The sequence below is a fragment of the Leucoraja erinacea genome, chromosome 2 (genome assembly GCF_028641065.1).
Source record: "Leucoraja erinacea ecotype New England chromosome 2, Leri_hhj_1, whole genome shotgun sequence".
NCBI classification, from domain to species: domain Eukaryota; kingdom Metazoa; phylum Chordata; class Chondrichthyes; order Rajiformes; family Rajidae; genus Leucoraja; species Leucoraja erinaceus.
This window is the reverse complement of record NC_073378.1, coordinates 59,076,319-59,094,813: the sequence shown is the minus strand read 5'-3', so window position 1 is coordinate 59,094,813 and position 18,495 is coordinate 59,076,319. Positions and strand designations below refer to the sequence as shown.

At 43.4% G+C, this 18,495-nt stretch overlaps 1 protein-coding gene across 3 annotated transcripts in view; it reads left to right on the top strand.

Moving 5' to 3' along the window:
- LOC129710317 (tensin-3-like) overlaps positions 1–18,495 on the top strand; it is a 484,648-nt gene that overhangs the window by 119,691 nt on the left and 346,462 nt on the right. The window contains exons 1-2 of one of the 3 annotated variants that reach the window (XM_055657263.1): positions 4,401–4,539; positions 5,400–5,474. The exons of the other annotated variants lie outside the window; for them this stretch is intronic. Of the exons in view, the coding sequence (XP_055513238.1) occupies positions 5,436–5,474 (39 nt within the window). The 5' untranslated portion in view covers positions 4,401–4,539; positions 5,400–5,435. Of the gene's footprint in view, positions 1–4,400; positions 4,540–5,399; positions 5,475–18,495 lie in introns of those variants that run through there. 3 annotated transcript variants of the gene reach the window in all.

The following is an 18,495-nucleotide window of genomic DNA, read 5'->3' as shown; positions in this document are numbered from 1 at the left end:
AGGACAGGTTGGGAGGTATATGGACCAAGCGCAGGCAAGTGAGACTAGTGTAGCTGGGACATTGTTGGCTGGTGTGGGCAAGTTGGGCCAAAGGGCCTGTTACCATACTGTATCACTCTATGACTCTATGATATCCTTCCTATATTGGGGTGACCAGAACTGTCAACTGTCAGCCAAATGCAGCCTAACCAAAGTCCTAGAAAGTTGTATCATGATTTCCTGACTCAATGTCCTGACTAATGAAGACAAGCATACCATACAACACCGTTACCACTATCTACTTGTGTTGTCACTTTAAGGAAGTTGTGTACTTGGACCCCAAGATCCCTCTGTATATCAGTGCTGTTCGGGTCATTCCATCTATCTATCTTTATTACTAAAAGTCTGATCTTGACTGCTTTTGGCCCACTGTGTTGCGATTTCCGAGAGAACGCCGCCACCAACGGCCGTCATTTTTGGCTACCTCGCTCAGAGCCCCCCTCCGCCTTCTGGGACCAGAGGATTTTTCCCATTGATGAAAAATATCAGAGAGATATTAATGTTTTAAAAAAATCCCCATTCTCACTGCTGCCCCCGCTGGCGGCAGGGGGAGGGACTATAAAACCCGGAAGTGTAGTGCCTCACTCAGTCTCTGCCAGACCCAGGAAACGAGAGGGTCACAGCTCTCTGAGTTGCAAATAACACTGAATGCACGTCCACTCCATGGTGAGTCCCCTCAATGCGGCTGTAAAGTGGCTGCAGCCCAATTGTTTGGCTCGCCTTTTTTTAAAGTTTATGTTCACAAAATGAATTTTGGTTGTCAGGTGGCTGCAGCCCAATTGTTTACCTCGCCTTTTTAAAAAGTTTGTGTTCACAAAATGAATTTTGATTGTCAGGTGGCTGCAGCCCAATTGTTTGCCTTGGCTTGGCTTGGCTTTTAAAATCGTTGCAACAGTTGGATGCCAGCACAATAAACCATTTCGGCCCACAATGTCTATACTAGCCCTCTGGAAACCAGTACCTTCGGCCCGCAACACCCATACTAGCGCAACAGACAGCCCCCCCCCCCACTGGCGAGCAATATTGGAATTTGTGGAGGTGGAATATTGTGTTGGTGACCAGCCCTCCTGCGTGATGCTGGGACCCAACGGGTCCCACTTAGTCTAGTTATTTTTATAATTTATTCTCACATTCATCCTCATAAAGTGCACCAGCTCACATTTGCTGGGATTAAACTCCATCTGCCATTTCTATGCCATTTCTGTAGGTTATCTATATCCCGCTGAGAAAGAGTCCTGGCCCGAAGTTTGTAGAAGGGTCCTGAACCGAAACGTCACGTATCCATGTTCTTCAGATATGCTGCCTGACCCGCTGAGTTACTCCACAGCTTTGTCTTTATTTTGTAAACCAGCATCTGCACTTCTAAGATTCTATATCCTGCCCTATCCTTTGAAAGCCTTCCTCACCGTCTGCAACAGCAATCTAGATGTCCCGTCCAAACCTACAAACTAGCCTGTCTATGTTTATATCCAGATGTGGATATCTACATATATATATATATAGAGCACAGACAGCAGAGCCACCCAGCAGAAATCCCCGTGGAACTTCACTGGTCACACACCTCCGGTATGAATATTGTCCTTTCGCCACAGCCCTCTGTCTTTGATCAGTAAGCATGTTCCGAATCCATACAACCAAGTATCTGTTAATCCCTTGCATATTAATCTTCTGGATCAGCCCATCGTGGGAGACTTTATCGTATGCCACACTAAAGTCTATGTGGACAACATCCTACCCTCATTGGCCACCTTCATCACCTCCTCGAAAAACTCAATCACGTTAGTAAGATACTGCCTGTTGTGTACAAAGCCATGCTGATTATACCTTATAAAGCCATTCCCAAATGGGAATAAATCCTATCCTGAAGAATCCTCTCTGCCGCTAATGTTCCCTGCCGCTAATGTGAGGCTAACTGAACCATAATTCTTTGGTTGTCTTCCTACCTTTTTTGTCATCAAATCCCTTTATGTGGTTTTGCCGCTCTCTTTCCACACAGAGTCTTTCCAACCCTTCAAGTATCCGAGATGTCTGTTATTGGCATTCTGAACATCTCCACATTTGCTCTCGACTTTATTGGTCGCGCTGCCTTCAGTTGCCATGCTCTGGAATTCCTTCCAGTATCTTCCTGGCCGTTCTCTTCTCTTTACTCGTTTGTTATGCTTCTTGAGACCTGTTCTTCTCCAAGACATTAGTCGTTTGCCTCAGATCTCTTGTATGTCTTGGTCAGTCTTTTGTTTGTTGCTACCTCTGTGAAAAAAACTTTTTTTAAAGTTATGTTGAATAGGCGCTATTGTATAAGAGTGAGGAACCTGGAGATTTGCAAAATGTTGTCAGGACATGCATGACTTGGAGATGATCTGTGCGTCAAGCCCAAAACCAAGAGGGTGGGTGTCCTTCCCAGGTTATGGCAGCATCCCATTCCTGAGAAGGCTTTGTAAGTGGAACCATCCACATCGGAGTTGAAGCTGAGAACAGAGTTCCCAACCGGCAAAAGATGCTGTGGTCCAGCTAATCCATCCCGGGTAAACCATCCCAACTTTTTGGAGGAATTGGGATTTGGATTTCTACAACAAAGGGGCATTGCACCATGCATTATCCATGCATCTTCCGCCGGTCTATTCCCTCTCCTCTCCCACTCTCCCTCCTCACCTCCTCCCTCTTCTTTTCCTTCTCCTCTCCCACTCTCCCCCAACCCCCCCCTCACCTCTCCTTTCCCCTACCCTCAGTCATTCCCTCCATGACTCCTCTCCGTTCCCCACAGCCCTCCTCTCCCTCTATCCCATCTCCTCCCCACACCCCCTCCTGACCGCCGCAGGATCTCGATCGCCGCTCCCCTCCTTTCATGCGTGCCCCGGAGGAGCATCAGCCGTCAGCGCAGATCCGCGGCTCGGCCCAGAAGCACCAGCAGCTACGGCCGTGCCGGCTGGTTGGGGAAGGAGGGAGCTCGGATAAAAGACGGGGTCAGAGCCATGGGAGAGTTGACCAGAGGGGAATGGGCTGGAGCTGCAGGGCGTTGCGATGGCGGTGCGTTTGGGACTCACAGCAGGTGCTGGACGCTCTCCTTCGCCGTAATCAGCCGGGATGTTTGGCGACATCTCCTGCCGGGTCGCACTGGGCCGCTTCCGGTCCCTCCGAAAATTGTGTCCGGTTGGAGACATCCGCCGACCATCCTCAGCTTGTAAAGATGCGATGGCACAGGAAGGGGCGGACCGTACCTGGGGAGTGACAGGAGAAGCGATCAATCTGCGTGGCACTGACTGGCAGGAGAGATCGATCTGCGCGTGCGAGGTTTTAAAGATTTTTAACCTCGCTAACTTTTACAATATTCCACCGATCGGAACAAAACTTGTTGCACTCGCAGCACAGGAGAACGGTGAGTGAGCTGACGAAAAATCGTAGCGCTATCGCGTACCGTTTTTGCGCAAATAGAAAGACTGCGCAAACCGGAAGAGCACAAGATCAGAGATTTAGTTATGTATAGATATATATATATATATATATATATATATATATATATAGTTTTAGTTTAGTTTAGAGATACAGCATGTAAACAGGACCTTCGGCCCACCGAGTCCGTGCCGACCAGCGATCCCCGCACACTTAACACCATCCCACATACACTAGGGACAATTTACAATATACCAAGTCAATTAGCCTACAAACCTGTACATGTTTGGAGTGTGGGAGGAAACCAGAGCTTCCGGGAGACAACCCACATGGTCACGGGATCTGCATTTTCTTGTGTCTATGCAGCTGTCAGAGGCCGTGGCTTTAATGGTTTGCATGATTACTGCATTTTCTGTTGTTCTGGTTTGCTGAAGAGGGCAGATTATTGGAAAACCACTTTAGACAGCCTGTTCTTTAACCTCCACGATAGTGGTAAGTGTGTGGAAGTTCAATAAACAAGGCTTATCAATCATATACTTGGCCCTGCCCACACTGTATTAAATGCCACATTCCAACAGCTGCAAAGCACCCAGTTGATTAAGCCGTCACTCTTTCTGAAGATTATTCACTCACAAAATAGTACATAGTTCACCGGGGATATTTCTTTGCATTGTGTGTGGGAAAAGATTAGGTTTTGCATGTCAAGCCGAAATGAATGACCACATCCACTGTTTTCACTGACAGGACTGTGATATATCTGCTCCTTGTTTGCTCACCTTTGCTAAAGTGGAGCCTCGAGTCTCTGGAAAAGAATGAGGGAGGAAGTTTGGTAACTAACACAGCCAACAGAGGGGGCTGTGGGTAAATGGGCAAAAGTTCTTGCGTGCAGGAGCTGCTTGAAGCTGAGCAAGACTTTGATAGGTTGTTCCTGGTTTAGCTGCACAGCGGCTGCAAAGATGCTCAGCAGTTTCAGGGTCTGAAGTAAGCTGCAATTTAGGGGGGGGGGGGGGGAATGCTCTTCGCAGAATGCTGAATGCTTAATGGTCTTGGTTGTTTTCTACCTTTTTACCTGTCAAAGGATCGAGCTGTTCATTGTTAGAAGCCGGACCAAAGGTAAGTTACATCTCGATTCTGTCTGCCCTTTCAGAAGTCAGGCAGAGCAAGAATGTTTAGTAATGCTGCTGGTCAGACTTGAATCTGATACTTTGGTACTGAATGATTTCCGATTTGTACTTTGACAAAGCACCTTTATTAAAATAATAGAGTAAATCATCAGATTCTGACTTGATCTCCCCCTCCGTACTTTGTAAGTTCTTTCACATGCCTTGATCTTGAGTTGACCTTATTTGCTAAATTATGGCAGTCTCGTGTTCGACAAAGTAAATCATGTTGAAGTTGAGCTGTAAACGATTTACTTGTGGGTTTTTTCCTCGAACAAAGCATTATCAATCACTGCATGTTTATGTCCTTTTAGGAGCAGGTATTTTTCATAGCCCGAAGGCTAGGTTTAGTGAGCTTTTGTTAATGAGAAATAAGCTGCCCCCTGGTACAGAGGCTGACTGGCTGTGCTTCCTTGAGTCTGATTTTTATCTGTTTGCCCTCTGTTCAGTATTTAGCGATAACAGAAATGTACTTTGAATTGTAGGGTTTAAAGCTCTTCTTGGCTTATGTGACTGATTCCATCTGATAAAGTGTCATACAGGTGTGAGCAACCTGTTTGTAACACTGCAAATAACACCGATCTTTTCATGGGGACTTCATGAATCTCAAAAAAGGAAAACAAAATAAAGAACCCAGTGTCAACAAGTCTGTTAAACATGTGCGTCCCATTAAATGTGATGGGTGAAAAATGAATCCATTTTGGAATGCATTCCCCTGAAACCTTGGGGAGGAGAAAGATAATGAGGTATTGTTTATAGGGCAGAGGTTTGGGACTGATCTCATACTCCCATATGTACTTATTTTTTTTCTAGGTCATATCTTACATTTATGTGCTGCATTGCCCTGAAATGCAATATTACTGTATACGCTCGATGAGCAAAGAACAGGTAACTTATTTTGAAACTAACTTTTCTAAAATAACTTTTAAAATAAATCATTGACTAGTTATTCACTCCTTAAGAATTAGTAGCTTGATCTTCCTTGTGTAAAACCTTGAAGCTCGGTTGCACATGCTCTTTATATTGTGCTATTGGAATGCTACAAGCTGAAGCTACATGTTTCATCTTGCTCCAGACTACAAAGCATTCAGCTGTGTGTATTCCGAACTTGTTTTCCCACCAACTGTCTCACAGGAAAGGCCCATATCCAGTTTAATTAGTAACAGGCAGAAAAATCGCATTCAAGCTTGTGTCTCTTGCGAAGAGACAAAAGCCAGTGAAAATGTGCTTTGTATTTCAGTGCATGAATACATGTTTCATGGGAATGACATATATTGGCTGTTTTCAGAAAAGGATTCAATTTACTTTTTGAAATCGCTCTTTGATGTTTTGGCACCACAAACCACTACTCTGTTCGTAAGGCAGCCTATGTATGTGTGTACGATCTCCTCAGCTCAGCAGCAGTGGTATTTAGACAAGTGGTACTGTTTATGCAATGAAAAATACATCTATAAACTATATAACTTTCCTTATAGTGATAGCTCAGATATTAACTGTGCAAAGTAACCACCGTGAGTATGAATGGTTGTGCAAGGAGCCTACATGTACCATATATTTATTTTTAGTCCCATGAAAATCAAATCATGTCTTCAAATTTATCATTTGCAATATTAATTGTGGTGATGTATTTTAAATGAAGTCTCAGTTATTTTTCATAAACCTGACAATTGTGAACAGTTACAGAATTGTAATATGCTGCTATGGAATTTGACCACTAAAAAAACTGTTGTTAATAACATTTTAATAACTGATAACTTATTAAAGGAATGGCCATTCATTTCTGGTTTCCTTTTCTCTGCTCTCAGTTGTTTTAAAACCTCCACGAGACCCATCTCCATGCCCAAATTGTTCACCACGAACCCCAGGCCCATCTTGTTCCAATTTGACAACTGAATGAATTGTTCAGCTTTTTTTTACATGTCCAAGGCACTGTTGTATGAGTTGAAACATATGACTTAAAAAAACCCTAACCTAAAGTGAACCTCTTGATGTGAAAGCTTCTGAAATAGCAATTGGAAAAGTGGCCAATTATCATTAGTCGGTGGGTAAGGCATTTGAAAATCAAAGAGCGGGAATTCAAACTCCAAAGGAGAGAAGAAAGTCGTCGCAATCAACGTTTAAAACGTCTTCTGTTTAATTTTTCAGCTTTGCTTAATAATCTTATTACATTTTGCCTCTGCAACACAACCCGCTTTCTTACGATCTCGGTTAAAGTACAGACATGTTGCGCGACTGGTTTAAAAAGAACATTTTGATCATTTGTGGATACTGTCTATTTCTTGTATAGCCTGAGGCAAGGCATTCCATTCTGCTGTCCTGTGTGGTCTCGCGTTGTTGTGGGGCACCGCTGATGACTGACAGTCCGGGGGTGTTCCACTTATTTACACTGCAGTCATTTTCAAACAAAACAAATATATTTTGTTTCTTTTTTAAGGACAATGATCAAATTCTGCAAAATGACTGCGGTAATTAACCGCTTGCAGATGCTTTAAGTAACTGTTTTCTTTAAAGAAAACATAAGCCTCCGAACAAGGGCTGGGCTTGAGTGGAATATCTTGTTCCTGTTAAGAAAGTACCAGCACACAAAAATTTGTTCTGCTCTACCGATTTTTGTATTTAGAATCAGTATCAGATTTAGAAATTATTTTTACTTCTCTCAATGCAAATGTTCATTTCAATTCAGATTATGAATAGGAAAGTTTATTCACACTGATTCAAATAAAAATTATTCTGGAACCGATTTGTTTTGTGACCCCCTGCAATCGGTAATATGGATAGAGCATGCAACCAGCACAAGTGAAATGTCATTGTCCCGCCTGGTTCACAGATGTAGGGACTGCACATTGAAAAAGCATGTTGAAGTACTCAAGTATGTCACTGCTTTAATGTGGGATACTTAATCCAAACATCCTACATTATCTTCAGAGAACAAGATAGTTACCCTGTAATAAACTAGTTTCTGGAGACGGTTCCTAGATTAAGTACAGTATCTTGGACACACTGTTCTTGGCGGAGTTCCCAAATTCGCGAATATTTTTTGAGTTGCATGGATCGTCTGTCTGGCTGAAATAATTTCAAGCATGAATCGTGCGTACCCCTGTGCAACGAGCCCAAGCTCAAACATCACTCTCTATCCCAATACAGTTACTTGTGTGCATGCAATGTGATGGTTGCACATGCATCCTGCTGTGAGTAAAGGCAGTTGTGCCAGATGTTAGTGAGTGGGGCGTGTACTTATGGAGAGGTGACCGGAGCTTAATGCAGAAAGGGGTGGGGGGAGAGTTTGGAAGTGAGCCAATAATCAAAAGGATGGGGGTGATGGAGAAGCAAGGTTTTGGAGGTTTAACCAGCCAATTTCCCTCTTCCAACACTCTCCTCCGCCTAGCAGAGCCGATCCTTATTCTTAACAATTTATCGACTCCTCCCACTTTCTCCAAATCCAAGTCGTAACCATGGGCACCCACCCGTATGGGAGCCAGCTATGCCTGCTTCTTTGTCGGGTCCGTCGAGCAATCCCTGTTACAGTCATTCACTGACCCTATCCCCAAACTCTATCACTGCTATATTGACAACTTCATCGGGGCTACTTCTTGCACCCAAGCAGAGCTCATCAACTTAATTAACTTCACTACTAATTTCCATCCTGCCCTCAAATTCATTTGAATCATCCCTGACATCTCCCTACCGTTTCTTAATCTCACCGTCTGCGTCACAGGAGATGACATTTATCAACTGACATTTATTATAAACCTACTGACTCCCATGGCTATCTAAACTACACTTCTTCCCACCCTGGCTCCTGCAGAGACTCTAGCCCCTACTCCCAAATCATCCAACTACACCACATCTGCGCCCAAGATGAGGTGTTTCATACCAGGACATCTGAGATGTCCTCATTCTTCAGGGAATGGGGGTTCCCCTCTTCCATCATAGATGAGACCCTCACTAGGGTCTCCTCGTTATCCCGCAGCTCCGCTCATGCACCCCCCCCCCCCCCCCCAGTCACAACAGGGACAAAGTCCCTCTAGTCCTCATTACCCTATCAGCAGTCGCGTACAGCACATAATCCTCCGATATTTTCGCCACCTCAAATAGGATCCCACCACTAGCCACATTTTCACACCTCCGCCCATTCCGCTTTCCATAGAAGACCGTTCACTTCGCAACTTTCTGGTTAACTCGTCCCTTTCCACCCAAACCACCCCTTCCCCACGTACTTTCTTATGCAACCGCAGGAGATGTACCTCTACCCTCGAATCCGTCCAAGGACCTCAATAGTCTTTACAGGCGAGGCACTTCTCTTCACCTCCTCCAACATCATCTACTGTATCCGATGTTCCAGGTGTGGGCTGCTATATATCGGTGAGACCAAGCACAGGCTCAGGGATCGTTTCGCTGAACACCTCCATTCAGTCCGCCTGGACCTACCTGATCTCCTGGTTGCTAAACACTTGAACTCTTCTTCCATTCCAACACTGACCTTTTTGTCCTGGGCCTCCTGTACTGTCTGAGTGAGGCCCAGCACAAATTGGATGAACAGCACCTCATATTTTGCTTGGATAGTTTACACCCCAGCGGTATGAATATTGATTTCTCTAACTTCAAGTAACCCTTGCTTTCCTTCTCTCCCCTTTCCTAGTTCCCTGACTAGTCTGATAGTCCCCGATTAAATTTTATCTCTGTTTGCTTCGTTGTCAGATTCTCCAGTTAACTATGATAACCATATAATAACCATATAACAATTACAGCACGGAAACACGCCATCTCGACCCTTCTAGTCCGTGCTGAACACATAATCTCCCCTAGTCCCATATACCTGCGCTCAGACCATAACCCTCCATTCCCTTCCCATCCATATAACTACCCAATTTATTTTTAAATGATAAAAACGAACCTGCCTCCACCACCTTCACTGGAAGCTCATTCCACACAGCTACCACTCTCTGAGTAAAGAAGTTCCCCCTCATGTTACCCCTAAACTTCAGTCCCTTAATTCTCAAGTCATGTCCCCTTGTTTGAATCTTCCCTACTCTCAGTGGGAAAAGCTTTTCCACGTCAACTCTGTCTATCCCTCTCATCATTTTAAAAACCTCTATCAAGTCCCCCCTTAACTTTCTGCGCTCCAAAGAATAAAGCCCTATAACTTGTTCAACCTTTCTCTGTAACTTAGTTGCTGAAACCCAGGCAACATTCTAGTAAATCTCCTCTGTACTCTCTCTATTTTGTTGACATCCTTCCTATAATTAGGCGACCAAAATTGTACACCATACTCCAGAATTGGCCTCACCAATGCCTTGTACAATTTTAACATTACATCCCAACTTCTATACTCAATGCTCTGATTTATAAAGGCCAGCTCACCAAAAGCTTTCTTTACCACCCTATCTACATGAGATTCCACTTTCAGGGAACTGTTCACAGTTATTCCCAGATCCCTCTGTTCACCTACATTCTTCAATTCCCTACCATTTACCATGTACGTCCTATTTTGATTTGTCCTGCCAAGATGTAGCACCTCACACTTATCAGCATTAAACTCCATCTGCCATCTTTCAGCCCACTCTTCCAACTGGCATAAATCTCTCTGTAGACTTTGAAACTCTACTTCATTACCCGCAACCCCACCTATCTTAGTATCATCTGCATACTTACTAATCCAATTTACCACACCATCATCCAGATCATTGATGTACATGACAAACAACAGTGGACCCACACAGATCCCTGTGGCACCCCACTCGTCACTGGCCTCCAACCTGACAAACAACCATCCACCATTACTTTCTGGCATCTCCCATTCAGCCACTGTTGAATCCATCTTGCTACTCCACCATTAATACCCAATCATTGAACCTTCTTAACCAACCTTCCATGAGGAACCTTGTCAAAGGCCTTACTGAAGTCCATATACACAACATCCACTGCTTTACCCTCATCAATTTCCCGGGTAACATCTTCAAAAAATTCAAGAAGATTAGTCAAACATGACCTTCCAGGCACAAATCCATGTTGACTGTTCCTAATCAGACCCTGTTTATCCAGATGCTTATATATATTATCTCTAAGTATTCTTTCCATTAATTTGCCCACCACTGACGTCAAACTAACAGGTCTATAATTGCTAGGTTTTCTCTCAGACCCCTTTTTAAACAATGGAACAACATGCGCAGTACGCCAATCCTCCGGCACTATTCCCGTTTCTAATGACATTTGAAATATTTCTGCCATAGCCCCTGCTATTTCTACACTAACTTCCCTCAATGTCCTAGGGAATATCCTGTCCGGACCTGGAGACTTATCCACTTTTATATTTCTCAAAAGTGTCAGTACTTCCTCTTCTTTGATCCTCATAGTTTCCATAGCTACTGTACTTGTTTCCCTTACCTCACATAATTCAATATCCTTCTCCTGGTGCATACCGAAGAAAAGAAACTGTTCAATATCTCCCCCATCTCTTTTGGCTCTGCAGATAGTTGTCCACTCTGACTCTCTAATGGACCAATTTTATCCCTCGTTATCCTTTTGCTATTAATATAGCGGTAGAAACCCTTCGGATTTACTTTTACCTTACTTGCCAAAGCAACCTCATATCTTCATGATCTATTCTACATTTTCCTTGAACCTCATCTCTTTTGATGTCTTGTTTTTACACCTTCCCCTTTTTTATCTCTGTGTCTCCCTCTCTCCGGACTCTCAGTCTGAAGAAACATCACCCATTCCTTCCAGACAGGGATGTTGCCTGTCCCGCTGAGTTACTCTAGCATTTTGTGTCTATCTTCGGTGTAAACCAACATCTGCAGTTCCTTCGTACACAGGTTTCGGAGGTGCAGAGGTTGTAAATTCAGTTGAGTCATCGTGTCATACAACATGGAAACCAGTCCTTTGACCTAACTTGGTCACACCAACCACCAAACCCCATCTACACTAGTCCCACCTGCCTGCGTTTGACCCATATCCTTCTAAACTCGTCCGAACCATATACCTATCTAAGTGTTTATTAAACGTTACGATAGTACCTGTCTCAACTACCTCCTCCAGCAGCTCGTTCCATACACCCACCACCCTTTGTGTAAAAAAGTTACCCCTCAGGTTCTCATTAAATCTTTCCCCTCTCACTTATGCTCCCTCTAATTTATTATTGGAAGAGGTAAATGGATTGAAATGAAATCAACACAGGAAACTGGAATGAGGGAAGCAAGGACAAAATAACTTTTTGAGTAACATTTAGCAGCTTAACCCATGAAATTGACTCAGAATATCCACTGTTTTCTCATTCATCATCGCCCTGTGCCTTCAATAGAAGGGCTGGCAAATCTAATTGATGACATTGTCATATTTATGAACTTTGAATGCGTCATGATATAGTATGTGCCATCATATCCAGGTAATTATGCACTCTTGTTTAGCATAGACACAGTTCCTCAACGTGCAGTGTAGCCTTGCAAAACAACAAAGGTTTAATGGAGATGTGCGGGCAAGTTTTTTACACAAGAGAATGATGGGGTCCGGGAACGCAATGTCGAGAGAGGTGGCGGAGGCAGATACGATAGTTGCATTTAAAAGGCTTTTAGATAGGCATATAGAAGTGCGTGGAATGGAGGGATATGGATCATGTACAGGCGGTCAGATCAGTTTCACGGCTTCATGTTCAGCACAAATATTGTGGTCCTAGGGGCCTGTTCCTGTTCTGTACTGTTCTATTTTCCAACTTGTGTGCATGTTGGACTTGATTTACGAAATACATTTGCCCTTTTACACAACTTTAACTCCCTTGGTGAAAGAACTGTTTTTGCATTGCAGCATAATAGCAACCACCGCATTAATTCATTAACTCCTCATTATGGCGCAAAGGTCATAAAGGGTATAACTTGAGAGCACAATGACTGCTAGTCTGTGGCCTGGGTGATGAAGATGATAATAGCTTGCCACCCATTCCTGTACATTACCCTGGTTTGAAATTAAGTTCTGTCTTCCAGCAGCCATTATTAACAAATAAAGACTCAAAATGCCAGAGTAACTCCTCGGGTTAGGCTTGGTGAACAGGTCTGGAGAACATGGATAGGTGATGTTTAGGGGTCGGGATCCTTAAGTCTGAGGAAGGTCCTGACTTGAAACATCAACTATCCATGTTCTCCAGAGATGCTGGCGGACCAGCTGAGTTACTCCAGAACTTTAAAAAAAACCCAGCATCTGCAGTTCCTTATTTCTACATTTTACTGTGCCGCTGCATTGTCAAGGTATGGCTACTTTGAAGAAGTTCTCTTTCTCACTATAAAGAGAATTCAGTGAGACCTTCTCTCACTGCTCCCCCTCTGTAATTCTTAAATCTGAAGAAGGGTTCCAACCCGAAACGTCACCTTTTCATGTTCTCTTGAGATGCTGCCTGACCCGCTGGGGTACTCCAGCACTTTGTGTCGGGTTTTTTTTTCGAAATAAACATCTGCAGTTTCTTGCTTCGGCATCCATTATTTTTAGCAGTTTTCTGTGTCTATTGAATCACTTTCAAGGGTATCCTTCATAAGGCAAAACCAATCAATGAGAAGGCTCCCAGAAGAAGGGGATTGACCCAAAATGCTGTCTGTCATTTTCCACCATAGATGCTGCTTGGCACACTGAGTCCCTCCAGTAGTTTGTTTTTGTTCCAGACTCCAGCATCTGCAGTCTCTTGTGCCTGTATTTATGTTTGTTTATTCTGGATCTTCACAGCAGAGAAACTAGACTTATTGTTTGGTTCTATTTAAGAAGGAACTGCAGATGCTGGAAAATCGAAGGTAGACAAAAATGCTGGAGAAACTCAGCGGGTGAGGCAGCATCTATAGAGCGAAGGAAATAGGCAACGTTTCGGGCCAAAACCCTTCTTCAGACTGATGCGAAGGGGGGGGGGGGGGAAGAAGGGGGCGGGAAGAAGAAAGGAAGAGATGGAGCCAGTGGGCTGAGGGAAAGCTGGGAAAGGGAGGAGAAAGTAAGGACTACCTGAAATTAGAGAAGTCAATGTTCATACTGCTGGGGTGTAAACTGCCCAAGCGAAATATGAGGTGCTGCTCCTCCAATTTACGGTGGTCCTCACTCTGGCCATGGAGGAGGCCCAGGACAGAACGGTCGGATTCGGAATGGGAGGAGGAGTTGTAGTGCTGAGCCACCGGGAAAGCCGTACCTGGAAAGACTGCTTGGGCCCTTGAATGGAGTCAATGGGGGAGGTAAGGTTTAACATAGAAAACATAGAAATGGGGGAGGTAAGGTTTAACATAGCTGGAGGAGGCCATTCGGCCTTTTGAGCCAGCACCGCCATTCATTGTGATCATGGCTGATCGTCCCCTATCAATAACCCGTGCCTGCCTTCTCCCCATATCCCTTGACTCCACTAGTCCCTAGAGCTCTATCTAACTCTTAAATCCATCCAGTGACTTGGACTCCACTGCCCTCTGTGGCAGGGAATTCCATAAATTCACAACTCTCTGGGTGAAAAAGTTTTTTCTCACCTCAGTCTTAAATGACCTCCTCTTTATTCTAAGACTGTGGCCCCCGGTTCTGGACTTGCCCAACATGGGGAACATTTTTCCTGCATCTAGCTTGTCCAGTCCTTTTATAATTTTATATATTTCTAAAAGATAACCCCTCATCCTTCTAAACACCAGTGAATACAAGCCTAGTCTTTTCAATCTTTCCTCATATGACAGCCCTGCCATCCCAGGGATCAACCTCGTGAACCTACGCTGCACTGCCTCAATCACAATGATTTCCTTACTCAAATTAGGAGACCAAAACTGTACACAATACTCCAGATGTGGTCTCACCAGAGCCCCATACAACTGCAGAAGAACCTCTTTACTCCTATACTGAAATCCTCTTGTTATGAAGGTCAACATTCCATTAGCTTTCTTCACTGCCTGCTGTATCTACACGCCAACTTTCAGTGACCGGTGTACAAGGACACCCAGGTCTCACTGCACCTCCCCCTTACCTAACCTAACCCCATTGAGGTAATAATCTGCCCCCTTGTTTTTACCGCCAAAGTGGATAACCTCACATTTATCAATATAACCTCACATTTATCTATATTCTGCCTTGTTGGAGCCCTTTAACTTTATCAACTAAATAAATCATCTAATCACCCTTTAATCGTCTAAACTTAATTTGTCACATCCTTTTCAATCAGAGAACATCCCTTTTTTTAATAAGGGCTGATGTTTTCTTGTTTATCTTCCAACATACATGAGTCTAAACAATGTCTCGCGGGAGAAATAAAATCTGAAATTTAAATATATTTTTTAGTTTATGTTTGCTGAGACCAATTGTTTACTCCTCCCCAACTCCCTCCATTATACATTTCCTTTGAACATGTCCTTTTGTCAAGGCTAATTAATATCTGTGAATGTAACTCGGTGTGAACTTTTGTTTGATTTTTGGGAGAACCATAGGATATTTTACTATGTTGAAAAGTGCTGTGTGAATACAGGAATTTGTCATTGAAAAGTTAGTCACCCCACAGGCCTGTTGAATAAACTCCTCTTGTGCATGAATGCAATTCATTCTATTATACATGGCTTTTCTTGCAGATTATTTTCTCAAAGATTATTAATTTACTCCCATGAAAGGGCTGATCTGATAGAAGCTGAATATTAAAGCCCTTATGGCTTTAACGAAGGCAGTATGATAAATATTGAACAAAATTTATAGTTTTCTGAAACAATTAAGTATTTATTTTATTTTGACAGCTTGTAATCTTACCGTATCTAGAGTTTCGGATCTCTCAATTGTGGCATTAAGTGTTCATGGAAACATTTAGGAAATACAGTTTATGATTCCTTTGTTTTTATAATATAAATTTAATTTAAAATACATGACAATGTACTAAAGAAAAGTAGGTGCAGAAAATGTTTGAACTAGATTAAACGTTTCACCCTTTTCCCTTTAAAGAGTCTGTTATGCTGGGAAGATGAATTGGACTAATCTTCCAAAAACAGACCAGTAAATGTCCAAACTACACATTGGAATGAAATCCATGAACCAATGAATCATTCTGAATTAATTGGTGTTGACTTTGAGCTTGTGGAGGTTTTACCATGTATAGTAAAGCTGCTTTCAATTGTTTTGACTATAAATAGATATCATATTGAACTATTTTAAGGGAGAAGAGACTTGGCTTTTTATCGTTTATAGCATTTTATAGATTCTAACTAAGTGAAAGAGGAATAATTAAAAGGTTTTGTCAATCTTCATTTTTCAATACTTGATTATTTGTTACCTCCTAACTTTATATTTCACTTGAATTTAATTAACTTTATTTTTTTAATGAAAAAAACAGTCCCTTCAGAATTTGTCCTCTGCTGCAGGAGATAAAGGTGCACTATAATGGTATGTGCAGATTGTACTGGGCAAATGGAACTAAGGAGGACTTTCTATTTCATAGCGGCGGTATACCTCACTGTACATTTTAAGTCAATTTGCGTAATAGGCTCCTCTGCTGTTTCATATTTATACCTATTCAGCCATGCATGCAGTTGTTACGAAAGTATACTATGCCATGTGGTTGTACGAGATAACTAGGCCCCGAGTTTGCATGATTCCTTTATGTGTTACTGGGAAGTAGGCAACAATGGCAAGATCATCATTTGTCGCCTCTCCCTCGATAGCTCTTGAAGTTATGGGGCTGTCCCACTGCGGCAACCTAATCTGCAAGTTTAGAAGAGTTTGCCTTCGACTCAAGCTCTCGCAGCATGGTTGACACGTGGTCCTAGGAGTTCCTATGGGGTCACTGGAACTCTCCTTCATGCTCGAGGGAAGTTGCCGCATACACGTGGCCTCAGTTTGGCCGCGGAAAAATTTCCGGCATGTTGAAATATTTTCGCGTGTTGAAACATTGGTCGGCACGGTTCTCTTGAACTCGTAGTGCAGTGGAGTGGGGTCGCTATGTAGTTATAGGCAGTCGAGGGCAGCCTCTTTCAATCTCCTTCGCTGATTGGCTCATTGGAGTTTTCAGGACCAAGAAAAACAGACTGGTAATTTAAAATGCCCGCTAAACTTTATAGAAACATAGAAATTAGGTGCAGGAGTGGGCCATTCGGCCCTTCGAGCCTGCACCGCCATTCAATATGATCATGGCTGATCATCCAACTCCGTATCCCGTACCTGCTTTCTCTCCATACCCTCTGATACCCTTAGCCACAAGGGCCACATCTAACTCCCTCTTAAATATAGCCAATGAACTGGCCTCGACTACCCTCTGCGGCAGAGAGTTATTATGTTGTCCAGCTTCTTAAAAGTCTCTCCACTACTTCTCCTCCCCTTTGCCCCCGCTTCTCTCCCTTTTGTACTTACCGCACACTGTGCAGCCATCTTTTACCTTCCTGTTCATTGCGGGTGTAAATTTCAGACAGCGCTCCCCCACTTTCCCTGGCCCCCGCCTTTGCGATGTGTTTGTGTGTGTGTGTGCGTGTGCGGTCGGTCTATCCAGCTCGCGGTTTCATCGCTGACGGTCGATCCAGCTCGAGATTTTTCAGGCGAGTGCCCTCGAGCTTGAAGGTCGAAGACAGTCGCTGAAAGATCTCATCAGTGGGACAGACCCTTTAGAACTGAGCGACCATTTCGGAGGACTGTGCTTGGTGTGAAAAATGTGCTGATGGTGCTGTTATGGACGGAATTCCTTGATCTCTGCTCTAACTTAGAGTCATACAGCATGATCCAACCTTGGGTCAAACTTGCCCACACCAACCAATATGTCCCATCTACACTAGTCCTACCTGCCTGCGTTTGGCCCTATCCCCCTAAACCTTTTTCCTCTCCCAATTTCCCAAGACTAGATTAAGTGTTGTCCTCTTCGGTGTGAGGCCCTCTACATATTGCTGGAGAAAACTCTCCATTTATGAATGTTTGTAGATTACACTATTGTAGTGGGCTGGATGTGGAATAACGATGAGACGGATGTAGAGGAAGGCGATAGAGATCTTTGTAACATGTGTCATGATCGCAAACTCTTTCTCAATGGCAGCAAGAGCTAGTTCACGAAATAGGGCCCAAATCATGTACAGTCCCAAATCAGCATCAATGATGCTGAAGTGGGGATGATCGATGACTTCAGGTTCCTATTTCCTTGGTAAATATCACTAATAATTTGTCCTGGACCAACCACATTGATGCTGCAGCCAAGAAAGCATGGCAAAACCTCTACTTTGTCAGAAGACTGAGGAAATACGGCATATCTCCGATGCCTCTTTCCAATTTGTACAGATGCTCTGTAGAAAGCATCCTAGCAGGATGATTCACAACTTGATTTGCTCTGTCCAAGACTGCAAAAAATTGCAGAGTTGTGAATGCAACTCAATTCATCATGCAAACCACAGCCTCCCCATTCCACACCCCATATCGACTGTGTCTATGCTTCACACCTCTTCAGGAAACCAACCAACATAATCAATTACAACTCGGTCATTCTCCCTTCTTCCTTTTCCTGTTGAGCAGAAGATACAAAAGCTTGAAAGCACCTAACACCAGATTCAGGAACAGTTTATTTCCCACTGTTATTAGATGATTGAAAAGCTAAGGATCTAATCCTGGTCGCCCAACCAACCTTTGTTGCAGCCCTTGCATTTTTATTTGTTATCTGCATTTTCTCTGGAGCTATAGGACTCGATTCTGAATTCTGGGTGTTTTTCTCTTTGCACACCTGTTGTATTTGTATATGTCTAATTGTACTTGTGTATGTTGTGATGTGACTGGATAACATGCAAAACAAAGTTTTTCACTGTATCCCAGTCGACATGACAATAATAAACCAATACCAATACCATTCTTGACACAATGATGACAAAAATGTCAGAATTTCGGAGTTAGGATAGTGTGTGACTTGGGCAGGACTTGCTGCAAATGTTTGTATGTACACGGTGCATTGTTATTGTAGGTAGGAAATTTT